The sequence below is a fragment of the Harpia harpyja genome, chromosome 15, assembly GCF_026419915.1.
Source record: "Harpia harpyja isolate bHarHar1 chromosome 15, bHarHar1 primary haplotype, whole genome shotgun sequence".
NCBI classification, from domain to species: domain Eukaryota; kingdom Metazoa; phylum Chordata; class Aves; order Accipitriformes; family Accipitridae; genus Harpia; species Harpia harpyja.
In genome coordinates this window covers 6,594,977-6,609,210 of record NC_068954.1, presented here as the reverse complement: position 1 = coordinate 6,609,210, position 14,234 = coordinate 6,594,977, and the positions used below count along the sequence as shown (strand labels likewise).

The 14,234-nt window shown below is 40.5% G+C and overlaps 1 protein-coding gene across 2 annotated transcripts in view; it reads left to right on the top strand.

Moving 5' to 3' along the window:
* The window catches only part of RCAN2 (regulator of calcineurin 2), a 92,828-nt gene that overhangs the window by 70,021 nt on the left and 8,573 nt on the right, over nt 1-14,234 (top strand). For both annotated transcript variants that reach the window (XM_052810352.1, XM_052810353.1), the window contains 2 exons: nt 5,159-5,332; nt 7,379-7,550. In XM_052810352.1, coding sequence (XP_052666312.1) covers nt 5,159-5,332; nt 7,379-7,550 — 346 coding nt within the window. The remainder of the gene's footprint in view (nt 1-5,158; nt 5,333-7,378; nt 7,551-14,234) is intronic.

Here is a 14,234-nt window from a genome sequence, read left to right as displayed (position 1 = left end):
GTTAGAAGACTCTTTGGTGCATGGCCTCCATATGTTCTGTGAAATTCCATCTTTCTGCAGTGTTGCAACCAGTGTGGCTATGTGGAAACAGAACTGAGATGAATTTATTTCTTACAGAGAAATTTATATCTGGTACAGAACGAATTTCAGGGAAAACAGATTTCATAATTGTCAATTATGTCTCAGTTTCCCTATTGTATGCAGTTGGTTGCTTGGATTATCTTTTATATACATGAACAAGAAAAATTAAAATGGGAAAAATGCTTGCTTTATTTGCTTGCAAAACTCTAGGAAAAAGGATTAGACTAAAGTTTTAAATCACAGCCATCTCCTAAATCAAATGTGTAACAAGGGTGATAATGAGTGTAAACACACTGAACAATAAAATGTAATTTGTGTTCTGAGTTCTAGGGCTCTAATCCAAAGCTCACTGATGTCTGTGGAAAGACTTCCACTGATTTGAATTAGGCCTTGGCTTTTGTCCTGAATGAACACAATACCAGTGGAGCTATTCATGAAAGAAATGTTTGGAAATAAATCACAGGAACTTGCTGTGTCAGAACCCAATTCACTTGCTAATTCAGGCAGTCATGTTTTACAATGCTTGTTGTGTCCATAGTTTGTCATAGTCCCTCACATGAACTAACCAAATTCAATCTTAAAAAAAAAATCATTCACCACTGCTGCTGTAATTGGAAGGTTGTTTCTGGATCATTACTCTGATGTTTGAAACCTTCTTTAACTTCTAGCCTAAACCTATTTATTATGCCAATTGTTTCCACTCGTTTCATGCCAACATAGTCTTCCAGTCTATACAGTATACTTTGTCTTTATTCTGTACAGTTCTGGTAAACTACTGATGATTGTCCCATGTCCTCTCAGGCTTTGCTTTGTTTTGCTAAATAAGCCAAGCATTTTCATTTCTTCAGTAAGTTGTTCATTCCCTGTAGCCTTTGTCTGAATCTATTCCCGTTTGGCTTAATCCATCTGGGATACAGGCAACAAAACCTGCATCTTTAATGAGGTGTAACAGTGCTCCATATAATGTTGTTAATACTTTACTTGCTTTACTAGAAATACTTTTCCAAATGCATCCAGTATTTTGTTTGCCTCCTTATGGCTGCATTTCACTCATCACTTCTATCATGTGACTTATAGGATCTTGGTTCCCAGGTGAGCTCCCATTTAGTAGTAGAAAAAAGTTTTTAGTCCATGAGTGCACAGCTTTGCCCTTGTACTCCAATGCTCATTTCTTCCTTGGATGGTGCTCTGTTTGTCCTCTGCATTGGCTGTCGTAAATGATAACAATCAAGCTTGAGTAATCAGCAGCCTTAATTAGTATGTTCCTACTTTGTGCTAATTTTGTTAATTAAAAAAAAAAAAAGAACTCTAGAAATTGCTAGAGGTGGTGAATGATGGCTGATGGGAGCTGATGGAAGGTAACAGGATACAACTGGGGAAAGGTGCCCAGTGTTGGGCAAAGAAATAGTGAGATGAAGAGAGGCCATGGAGCCCAGGAGGGAGAAGTGAGAGCTTCTGCAGTATTGGTCAAATGAAGGCTACTCACATTTGCCAGACCATTAATTGGGTCTCACAGAGACATACCTGGGATGGATGAAGACATGCCAAAATCCTAGAAATAAATGCATCGCTCATGACTTTATGCATTTTGACTTTTTAAGATTAGCAACACTGCTGCTTAACTTTGGATGTTCCTTTATTTTTTTTCAGGAGTTTTCAAAGTATTCTGAAAGTTTGAAGACTTATTTTCTAAAAGCATCTTAAAAATACTGAATCCTAAAAGCGCTTTAAAAGTCCTGAATTGAGGGGATTATGAGTCTTGAATAATTTAGCCGCAAAACTTGAAAGGGATGGAATTTGCTTAGGTCTTTAAAATGTATATGATACATTTTCTTAGAGGTTGGAATGACTCTGAGACTTTTATTGAGATAAGTACATTCAGCAGATATTAGAAGTCACAGGCAATAGCAATTAAGACATATGGGAATTAATATCAAGCTGGGAGGCTCAAGATGCAGCTGAGGGCCATTAACTGCAGTTGATTAATGACCTCTGCTGAGGTCATTATTATTATCAGCTGAAAATGTAGAAAAATTCAGATGTATGAATCTTTTTAATGGGAGATGCAGTTTGAGTCAGTGCAGTAGATGTGTCTCCACTGTGGATAGATTGCCCTGTATTAATATCAAATAGAGGGCTTTATTCCCCTCCTCCCCCCTGGCATTTTTAGGAGTGTTAATCAAAGCTGGATCTCTAAAGCTGCTCCAGTATCAAATTGAAAAGTAAGCAGAATAAAGTCCATAGTGCTTTAATGTTCTCCCAGTATTACATTTGGCGTCCAGTACTTAATCAGCTTTATTTAGAGATATTCCCATCTGTCCCTTTCCGTGCCTAATGAGAGTACATCTCAGTATTGTCCAGAAATGTGCCCAGAACATTCCTTGTGCTTGCTGTTCTTGGACCCACATTTGAAATCTCATTCTCCCTTCTTTTTGCATTATGCCCCTAACGAAGATCTAGGTTCCACATTGTCATATATGCTGTGCAAAAAGAGGGCCAGCACGCAGGACTGGCCGATGCAAGAAAATACTGCTGTGTTGATACAGGGAGAATCTGTTTCCTAATAAATTGTCAGTCGTAATAGATACTTACTTCCTAGCGTTTAGACAAGTCCATGCATGGTTTCTTCCACTGTTGGTGAAATACTTTTTTTATATGATGAATTTCTATGATTTTTTTTTTTATTGTTGACTTGTAGGGAAACTGAGAGCTACTACAGGGGACTAGGAAATGTTCACCTTGCTGCTTATTTTTAGCTTATGTGAGTTCTATTACAATACCTTGATCATCTCTCTCTCTCTCTCTCTCTCTCGTATGTATGTGTATATATATAAATACCTTGATTTCTCTCATATATATATTTATGTATTTAAGTTTGTTTACTTCAAGGTACTTTTTAAAAAAAATTGAAGAAGTCTGAAATAGGTAATATAGGTAACATAAAGACATAAGCTTTAATTAGTTAGTCACTATTATCTTTTATTTAGATTATCCACACTACTGCATGTTTCTGAACGCTGCATAAGTCCTCCTTATACGCTGGTCCCCTGTCCCTTTCTCTCCCTTCCCCCAGCCCTCTTTCCCTGGTCATTGTGAAGGTTGTAGCATCAAAATTCCAAGCAGGACAGGACTGAGATGACTGCTGCTTTTGGCTGACCTTTATACAAATGTCACTGGATGTAGAGTTCTGCTCAGGAAAATGGAATTTTGCAAAACTGTAAGCAAAGCAGTTAAAAAACATAACTCAGGTGTGAAATGTCAGCAATTTGAACATTAGGTGGTATGACTAGACCGGCTTGTACAAACCTATCAACTTCACGCTGTTTGTGGGATTACTGCGTGCCTTTATTCACCCTCAACCAAACCACTGAGCTCTCTCCTCTCTTTTTTTTATTTTTTTCCCTCCTCCAAAGTATCTCCTGTGGTGAGAGGAAGAGGTGAGTGAGGTCAGGCAAAATGAAATGAAAATCATGAAAGCTTAATAGACCACAGGGAGGTTCCTTTGAAAGGGTGCCAGAGATGGACTATCAGTTATGGGGAAGAAGACCACAGAGTTGGCAGTGAATGAAAGGAGATCTGCCACATGCGTATTAGTGTTTAATACTCCTTGCCACGAAACTGGTCTGTTTTCCTAGTTAACTTTTTAACAAATGTATCATGCTGACAGTGCTATTAGTGCTCCCTGATGCAGCTTCACTGTGCTTCAGGATACGTTTTTCTACGTAGTTCTGGATTCTTTGTCTTGCTTGTAAGATCAACAGATGAGAACTGAAGTATTGATGAGATTACATAAATTGCATTTTCTGTTTCATCTTTCTGCAGCCTCTACCAATTATCCACTCTAAGGGATAAGAAATTGTTTTCCTGGATGAGAAGGAAAGAAGTGCTTACTTGCAGATATATCAAAGAAAATGTCAGGTTACTGTAATTATGCAAACACCTGACATAATAGCCCTCAGTGTGTGAAATGGTGTGGCCAATCATCTCAAACACCGTTTTTTTCAGGTTAAAGAACTCTTAAAAGAAGGGGCTTTGCTCTGGCTGATTATCCATCTTCTAAGACTTCAAGTCTGGGTTGCAGTAGTTAAGATACTAGGACTTTATGTGAGACTCACTGGATGGTAGTCTAAAAACTGAGTAAGCACAAAGGCTAGACTAAATGATAACGGCTCCCTTTCAGTCTTAACATTTTATGAATCTATGCTTGTGTGAATGAAAAGACCTGTGCAACTGTCAGAATTGATTTAAGGACTCTGGTTTTATTTGATGATGTGGAGCTAGTCCGCTGTGTGCACATAGTTTACAGAGAAATTGCAGAGAGAGTCTGATCCTCCAAGGCTGCTAACGTACCTTGAATTTCTGCTGATCTCTAGGTCCATAGATGTGGTACATTTCAGACCCTTCTTCTACAATGTTGAAATATCCGTATTTGTGTCATGCGCTTTTGAACATGGAGTTCTACAGCTGAACATTTTTAAGCCTGAAATTTGTCTTTGGGACAGGTCACTGTTTTCAGTTATTTACTTTTTCCCTGCTGCTACAGGAACTCTCAAGGAACAAGTGTGTATCTGCACTAAGTATTTAAATGCCAAAACATCCAGAAAAACATAACATGCAATACAAAATGACCCTGCAGTGTTGATGTGAATGTAACCCGCAGTTACAGTGCACCTGACTTTGTCTGCTGACTCCATTGTAATTCAGCACAATGTTTGCTTTTGTCCAGATAAGACCACAGTTGTCTGGTCTTTTCAGTCATATGCCCTTTTCAGCTTCATTTCATAAGTCACTGTTGCAGTTTTGCTCAACTTTTAGGAGACGTTCAATAGCTGCTGGGTTCTCAATTTGAAGACTCCTTCCCCCAAACATTTTGCAGAGTTCAGCACTTCCAGACCAGTACTTTCCTTAGTGTCTTTTTACAGAGCCCTTATTAGTCTGTGGACACCCACCCCCAAAGGCCCCAGGCTGAAACCTCCTAGTTAAACAGTTGTTGTCAGGTTTCAGATTATCCTTGGGCACAGACTGATGTGACAGAGCACAAAGTTAATCTTCAGCATTATTTCTTTTTCATTTGCAGGAAAAATTTGAAGGCTTGTTCCGTGCCTATGATGACTGCGTGACATTCCAGCAGTTTAAAAGCTTCAGGCGTGTGCGGATAAATTTTAGTAGTCCCAAATCAGCTGCTCGTGCCAGAATAGAGCTGCATGAAACACAGTTCAGAGGGAAGAAGTTAAAGTTGTATTTTGCACAGGTAATGAAATCTGGTATCTACTTCTACGTTAGTGCATAGCTTTTATAGAAACATTGTGCAGTAACACTGAATAAAAGTGATAAAGGTTTCTCCCATGCCCAATCTCTCTGCTAAAAGATTACTCAAACATCCTTATGTTGCCTGAGCTGTACCTGCCCAGTGGGTCTTCAGTAAATCTAAAGGACCACTTAGGACCCAAGTTGCTTATTCAACACACAGAAGTTATATAGCTTAGAACTGCTTTACAACTGATTGGGTATTTTCTGTGGGTAACTCTCTAAACTGGCTATAAAAAAAGCAGTAATGTAAAGTATCATAAGTTCATAAAAAAAGTAGGGCTGAATTATTTGACTGCAACCCTGAGCCACAGTCAGGCTTCCTCCTGCCTTTTTTTTTTTTTTTACTTACTGGATGTATGTGTGAATTTTCTATTAAGTTCAAGTAAAAGGGAGAAGGTGGGGGAGAACAACACCCCTAGTCTGGGAGCGTAGGTGATTATATCCATCTGTTGGAAGTGTCAGATGGGGGTTCAATTCTTGGCCAAGGGAGAGAGAACCCAGATCTCCCACAGCCTGGGTGAGTACTAGGCCCCAGCCAGGATATAGAAAGGTGAGGGAGGTTGAGAACCCGACCACAACCTCTTCTGAATGTATTTTAATAAATTGCTGTGGACACTGCGGCTTATGGGATACTCACTAGTGCTTAAAAGCAATGTAAGTGTGCTTTAAGCTGCCAGATTGGTCCTTCAGAGGTCTTAGGTTAAAGGCAGCGTCATTTGAAGGTATCGATCAAACCTAGGAGGCAGTTACATTTTGAGCCTCTACAGCCTGGTCAGAATAGGAGCTGTTTTGAGCTTAGGCAGAGCAGAACCTCAGGAACATGGGAAACTACAGTTGTGAAATATGCTTAATGGGTTAGATGAGTTCAGAAGATCTTACAGTTGGATTTAGGTGTTGACAATTACCTCAATCATTTTATATGCCTTAATCTCCTAGATCTGGCTCTGATTTTTTTCTGAAAGGTTTCCAAACCTGCTGTTAAGCAGATCTCAGAATCATTTCACACTAACTGCACAATCAAGAGGTTAATAGGAAACTTAGGATAACACAAGAAAAAGAAAAATGTGCAGAATAGTGATTAGTCTCCATATCTAAGCTGATTTCCTGCAAAGCCGTTTAGGTATCTGCACTATGCTCTCCAGTACATGCAGTCTTAAAAGAGCTTGTTAGCTGTGTCCGGGGAATGAGTATGTGGAAGCAGCACAGTGTCTGGAGCAGTGTATGTTTGTATGGGCCTCAGCCAGACTCAATAAGCACTTCAGAACTAGGAGTTCTGGGGAACATGGAGTTGAAAGACCCAAACTGGCTCTTTGCAAAACCCATTGTGGTACAGCAGGGTGCTGTCTCAGGCTTGCTGTCATGCAAATGCAGTTTATGGCTTCTGGGCCCGAGCTGGTTGTACACTTGCTCAGGTATGGCTGTAGTATAATTCATGTTGAGACTTCTTTAATATATCAGAAAAAAGCGGGAATTAAACTAGATAATTTAAGATGGAAATAAAATGAGAACACTTAGTTGCAAATTACTAAGGAACATGATAGATTCCTTTATCACTTCAGCTAAAGAAAACAAATCTTCAGGAACCTCTCTGAAATTACTGATAAGGCCTTGGTGCAGGAGTTACTGGTTTCTTGTTTAATGTCTGGTTTTATTTAGGAGTTTAGGCCAGTAGATCACAACAATATCTTTTCGGCCTCAAAAATCTCTGAACTAGCAGCTGTGGATACCAAAGCCTTGCATGTATCCTCATAGAACGTATACAATAGGCACAAACATTGTAGCTTTGCTCATATAACAGCCCCCCACAGTGTATTTACTGTAGAGAAACCATCTGTAAGGTTGAGATGAAATTCATCTCCAGGCCTTCTCTGCTGAGACTGACGCTGAAACCCTGCCTGGGTGGCATTTGGTATTAGAAGTGTATGATTTGAGTAATCATTCCATTTACCCATCCTATACTAAACAATGCATTTGTTATGCTTTAAAGATTCAGACCTCTGAGACAGATGGAGACAAGCTTCATTTGGCACCACCACAGCCTGCAAAACAGTTTCTCATCTCGCCTCCAGCCTCCCCACCTGTAGGGTGGCAACCAATAGATGATGCAACACCTGTCATCAACTACGACCTCCTTTATGCAGTTTCTAAGCTAGGACCAGGTAAGCTTTTGGTCCTTGTGTGAAAATGTGTCAGAAAAAGCAGACGAGAGAATAGCAGTGTAGAGAATAACTGTAGAGGACGTTGAGGTAAAGCCTGTCAGTTGCATTAAAGCTTTAGATTTAAGTTGATGCATGTCAACTGGTTGTTTGCTTAAGAATGAGTTTTACCATATGTATGTTCAGAATTAGATCCTATCTGCAGCTCGTGAGCGTGAGTTTTACCGTATGTGTGTACAGAATTAGATCGTATCTGCAGCTAGTGAATGCTATTTGATTGAATAGCAGATCAGAGCTTGTTTACACAATTTATTGTGCTTGGATTTGTGCTTAGATGAGACAACTGATGGTTTATGTGGGGACTGGACAAATGCTTGTCCATGAACTTGAGGAGTTTTTGTTTTAAATCACATCTGCTTGGTACTGCTTTCCAAGATGCAGAATACCTCATCAAGTGTTTAGGCATCACTGCATCTCCACCAGAGTGGAGAATCTCTCACGTTAACAAGTTTGTCGAGACAGAACTACCATTCCCCAATCCTAGCAGGATTGCTCTGTTGAGACTGCCCATTTTCTGTTGAAAACTGTATGCAGAAGGAATGGGATAAGTTGTAGCCTCTAGTAAAATAGGATAGATGTTAATGGATAATGTAGATAGACTTTCTTCTGTGTTCCCATCTTCAGCTAATGCCAGGAATTGAAGCTAGCTGGGATTTTCAAAACAATCCTTTCCCTAAGAAAATGCTCATCTGATGAAACCAAAACTTTTCACAGGAGAGGATTAGTTTTGATTTAATTAAGTCATCTTTACAAATAGTTTTCTTTCAAAGCTGTTGAAGCATCCTCTTCTAAAATTTTCAAAATGGAAAAGGTTCCACTTCCAGGTCTAAGCAGTATCATTTAGAAATTGTCTAATTTACATTTGTAAACCATAAGAAAAAATAGCTTGTTAAATTATTTTCATATTGAAATAAAATACTTCAGATCCAATCTAATAACATTTGGGGGTGAGCTCATGAAAATTTATTAGGGTTTATTTTTGAAATTCTTGTGGGATGAGAGAATTTTTTTTCTCCCCAGCTGTACTGAAGATGCTGCTGTCTTGTTCTAAGACTAGCTTCCAATTGCAGACGTCTTATCACTGGGGCTTTTGTGTAACTGCACCAGAGTAAGCCAGAGCTGAAGTGCATGGGGTGCAGGAAGAGATGTGTCATGATTCACAAGGTTTGCAGGATCACCTCATATCTTTTTCACATGGGATCTCTCACAGGGGGAAAATATGTATCAGCAGAACGTCAGAGATTCCTGTGTTTTATTCCCCTGCAGCAGGAAAGCCCATAGAAAAGGGCTGTCAGGTGTAACACTTTGTACTATATTGCTTATTATTTCCAGAATTGATGCTTTGCTTCTAAACTGCTGAATAAAAGAAAAACAAAACCTCTTTTTTTTTTTTTTCTTTCCTTTGATGCAGCAGTGTTATAAATGGAAACATGTAAACGAATTCCCTAGCTAGCTGGGTAATAAATCAATTCCTGTTCTAGAGCAGTGGAATGTGAAATATCACTCATTGTCCCACACTCTGGGACAGCTTTGCGTGAAGGTCATATTCACCCGTATTTAAGGAGCCTGCAGGGAGCAATATGAAAAGTCATTGTGTGCTCTCTTCTTTCTATTTTTAGCTCTTGTTAGAGAGATCAATTTTAGTTAACTGCAGAGGCGGTTTTAAAATAGTGTTGCAGTTCTCAGTTGTGCATTTACTATGTTTAGAATTTCATTGAAAAACAAATCCCACCAAAACTCATTTCTCAGTATCACATCAGTAAAACATACTGCTGTACATCAAATGACACTGTTAGTCTTAGCTAAGTTAGATTTTTTTTTTCATTCAAAAAACACAATTAAAAAATATAACTATGGTTTGTCAGCTATCAAAAAATACTCACTGGCATAGTTGTTTATGGAACTCTGAATGTTATAGCCCAACTTCTATGTCTTTAACTTGTGAGGAATCTTTCCTATATTAAATACACTGATTTGGTAAGATTAATATCTGAGGACCAGGAAAACTCATTTAAGCATGTAAATAGTGAACAGTTTCTTGTATGTCCTCAGTACAAGATGAGTTTTACTGACCTACTTTGCGGGAATGTAAGATACACCACTTGGACACAGACCCATGCTACTGTCCCATTCCATGAATAGAGGTCATCTTTCACAGTACGCTGCCATAATCATCATAGCCACAAAATTAGAGACTAAAACTGTCCCTAGGCACAAAGGCTGGGAGATTTGCTCCAGAGTAAAATGAATAGGCTGGAAGCTAGTTAACAGATTTGCTGTGTGTTCTCTTTTTCCAGGCTCAGTTTTGGGACAGTTCTGGGGGGTTTTTTTGCAGCCTTGTGGCTGCAGCAATGACTGTCTGGCATCCGAGAGGTCTAACGGAAAGATTTCTTTTTGCTGTGCACAAAAGGAAGCTGTCTTTTGGTCCTTTGACATTAAATTGAGACAGGTAAGGGTGCGTTTACTTGTTAGGGAAGACCATGGTATGTTTAATTAAGTTTCTGGTTGATTGATGTATATTCTCACTTTCTGCAGATGCAGAAATTGAGCTTTAAACGAGGCATGACTGGAATGCCGTAGACCTGTCAGAGCCAGCAACTGTGACTGTGCCTGGTTCTGACCACCAGCCTACAATTTTTTCAATATATTGCAAATAAAGAAGCATGATCATTAATCTCTTTGATGAAGAACACTTCTATTGTCAAGAAAACTTCCAGTAGTTTAAAATACTGATGAAGATACAAAGGCATTGCACTGAACTAGGGTGGTAGTTTGGCTGTTTGCCTATCAGGCCCAGGTTGTGTCTCTGCCTGGCCTGACTTGGACCTAACTCTTTCCTACAGGAACGCTTGCAATGTACCAAGCTGTTGGCTCGTGTAGGCCCTCATGTCTTTTCCATAACATTTTATAAGGTCTTAATTTCATCCCACTGAGGAATACAGGAAATAATTTTATATGAGAAATGTTTGTAAGGGGGAGGGGGGGAATCTCCAGGTCTAGGCTATGTGTACACAGCAGAGCTGCTCCTCTCAAAGTTACAGTTTACGAACCATCACCATCTTGCTGGCACTAGAGTAAGTCCTTATTTTCTGGAAAGCAGTCCTACCCCCTCCCTGTCTACCCCCAACCTGCATATTTCTTCCCTCCTTCCCCCATTGCCTCTTTCAAACCTGTTACCCCAATTTCTTCTCGACAGACTGCCCTGTATTCCCTCACTTTCTAAGTCCGCACTCTTCAGAGTGCCTTTCCCCAGGGTCCCAGGTGCCACCCTGGCCTCCCCTTGCCAATCTCAGCCTCTGCCTGCTGCCCACACAACATTTGCCCAGACAAATTGCCTTTCTCCCGTGGCTTTGATTCACGGATCATGGCTCCACTGATGAGATCTGCGCTATGCAATAACACACAATGTAGGTCAGGGTCCTGAGCGCTTAACTGCTCCATGCACTCCCCAGTGCGATTTCTCCCTTTGTCACTTAGCGCTCGCCTCCACAATTTCAGGCACTATTTGAAAACCAGTGCAGGCTGGGCACCATCTCCAGCAGCCCATATAGACAAATTTGTACCAGTTTCAGTTCTCTCCACATTTCCCACTCCATCAGCATTCCAGCAGGCTTTGCACCTCCTAAATGCCTTCAGGCTACACTCCAGGTCATGGAAAATACATTTTTCACATTATGAAAGCACCATTCTGAAGTGTTACACGTGATGGCTCTTAGGTCCACAGTGGTACCTCTTGGGATACAAAGGAGACCCTGCAACAGTCTGTGCCACTTGGCTGCTGGGTCTGCAAATGATTAGTGGTCAGAGGAGGGGTTGGGTCAGGGTTTCATTTTTGTCTCTGAGCCATTAAGAGGTAGCCATTCCTGCCATGCTCTAGCTGGGCTTCTTGAGGAGGATGTGTAGCTCTTGCCCCTGCTCCGCCCTGGGTTTGGCTCACCCTTGCACAGGGAAGGGGAAAACGGGGAAGAGCAGGACCCTGCCCAGTAAATGCTGCACACAGGGATTTCAAACCATGTCTCGCACGGCAAGTTTTCTATGCCCAGGCGTTTTCAAACTCTCATGTTTGTTCTCACTGATTCAAAGGAAATACTAAATACTTCAGATGACTTCCAGAGAGGATTAAAAGGGGGTGGAGGGGCAGGCAGATGGGTGATAGATAAAATTTTCCATCCCTGCCCTTCCTCTTCCCTGTGTTCTGTGCCTGCTTCTGCCCTTCCCTCCCCTTACCAGGGGCAGGGTACAGGAGAGCTGCTGGGTGTAGTAGAAAGCTCTCCCTCTGCCTTGTTCTGCCAGCCCGGAGAGGAGGGTGCCCCTTCGCCTGCAAACGTCAGTAATGGGCTTCCAGAGAGCAACTCCTCCATATTGCGTATGGCAGATCCATGCAGCAGAGGTATTATATGGGATGGGTTGTAGCTCTTCTGGCATAAACAGGCACCCATACAAAGGACTACCTGTTATTTGTACCATATTTTTTGTAAAGCACTTGGATGAAGGGACTACAAGGGGAAGGTATTTTTATGAAGCTAATGATACGTTTAACATGGAATGGACAGCTCTGAACCCATTAACCTTTTACCATGAGTCAGAATCAGGGAGGAGGTAGCTGCACAGTATCATTACCATTTCTTCATTATTAATTAACTGTATGAACATACTCTTTGCTGGACAAAAGTGCCTCATTAGATGAGAGATGCACCATCAAAGTTCATAGTACTGATTCACAAAGGGATAGAAAATCACATGCCATTATTTTTAATTCTAAAATACCCGAAGTTGCTTTTGTGCTGTTCTTGGGGTCATCTTATTTGCGTCACCTGAGGCTGTGGGTTTGCTTGTGGTAAATGTGGTCACAAAAGGTAGTGCCAAGTGACATAAAAGCAGCTAGGCCCACTGTTGAATGGTGAAACTTCAAATTCCTGGTTTTTTTCTTATGTGAAGCAAATGAATAGAGGGACATCGCTGCTATTTTCAGGGGTTAGGAACCTTTTCTGACAAATCTATATGGTGGAGGTGCCACAGCTGAATTCTTCCCTACATTATATCCTGAAGGCAGAGTTTAGATGTTCGAGCATATTTGGTAAATTTTGTGATATTTTTCTGAGTAAATTTATGTGAGCTTCCATTGTTATCTCAGCTTATGTGAATATTTAAACAACTTAATAATAAGGGATAGAGACAGCCCAAAGACTGCTGGAGGAGAAAGACACCTCTCCTCAAGAATCCTTTGGCTTAGCCTGTAAGAGTTCTCCAGGCAAGCGGGAGAAGCAGGAGCGGTGGGGCAATGTAAGGCCTGAGAATGCAAAGGAGGCAGCATCAGAGGCAGCTGAATGAGATAACTGGAGAAATGCTTGAGTAATATTAACTACAGAAGTTGGTGAGTCTTAACTATGCTAACTTGACTTGCTACTCTTAGCTTGGGACAACCTGTATGTCTTGTAAACCTAACTCGATTGCCGTGATTCAACCATTACTCCACTAGCTTAACTGCTGCAGATTTAGCTCAATTTTTTTTTTTTTTTATGCTGGCAGTGTTGTTTAAGAGGAAAGAAAAAAAATATAGAAAAAAGCAGAAAGGAAGGGGTAATCTGGCTGTTATCTATTGGATTTTTATTTTGTACTTATTACCCTAGTATTTTTCTGCAAACAACAGTTACATTTAGGAACAAGACACGGCTGTATAAAAGTCCCATAGTTATTGTTGTCCTGTTCCTAGCTCAGCCATAAAAAGGTTTTCTGCAGCTTGAACCACAGTTCTGCAGGCATGAATAATTGTGAGTACAGAACTGAGTCTGCAGCTCATTTATGCTCAGAAATAACCGTATGCCTTAAAAACCTGATTTATAAGTGCATCACATTTTGATTTGCAAAGTGACATTAATTGCTGTTGCAGTTACTTGTGCCAGAGGCATCTGAATATTTTTTCCTTGTGTCTGTAGTTATTTCCACTGTTGTTTTTCAGCAGAAAAAGTCCTTCTGGGAAGGATTTGAACAGTAAAAGAATGTGGCATTTGAACTGGGATTATTACCTTTTAAGAGGGCAGTGAATCTGATTTATTTCACGGTGCTGGTGTATGAGGAAAGGGCCCAGCATTGTGTGTGTGCAGCACTGCAGAGCTGCTTGTAGCTGACAGTGACCAATGTAGCCTTCGGTGCTGGTTGGCAGCATTGACGTCAGACCATAGCTGAGAAATTAGCTGAAGCCCGGAGGGAAAATAGGCAAAGAAAAACCATATAATTTCTCAATGCAGCACAACCAAGCTATTTCTCTTTTTATATTTTAGCCTATCAGCAAGACCTGTAATGCTTTGCTCAATTTGGATTCAGAGGAAAGGTTGCTAAAAATAGAGCAGTTAAATGTCAACATTAATGGTATCACAGCAGTAAAATATTTCTCACAGCAAGATGCCTGACTTATAGCTATTATTCACTAGTTGCTTACTATTTTTTTAGGCAAAAATGCAGAATGTTGTCTAGTCACAAGCCACCCGGTCTTATTTGAACCAAGAATTTGTCAGCACAAATACCATGTGATGACAGTCCCAGAACTGTGTGTGCTAATGCAGGGCCAAACCTGCAACCCCTTCCTCACATGAATTACTCTGCCACAAAGTTGCTAGTAAATAAAAG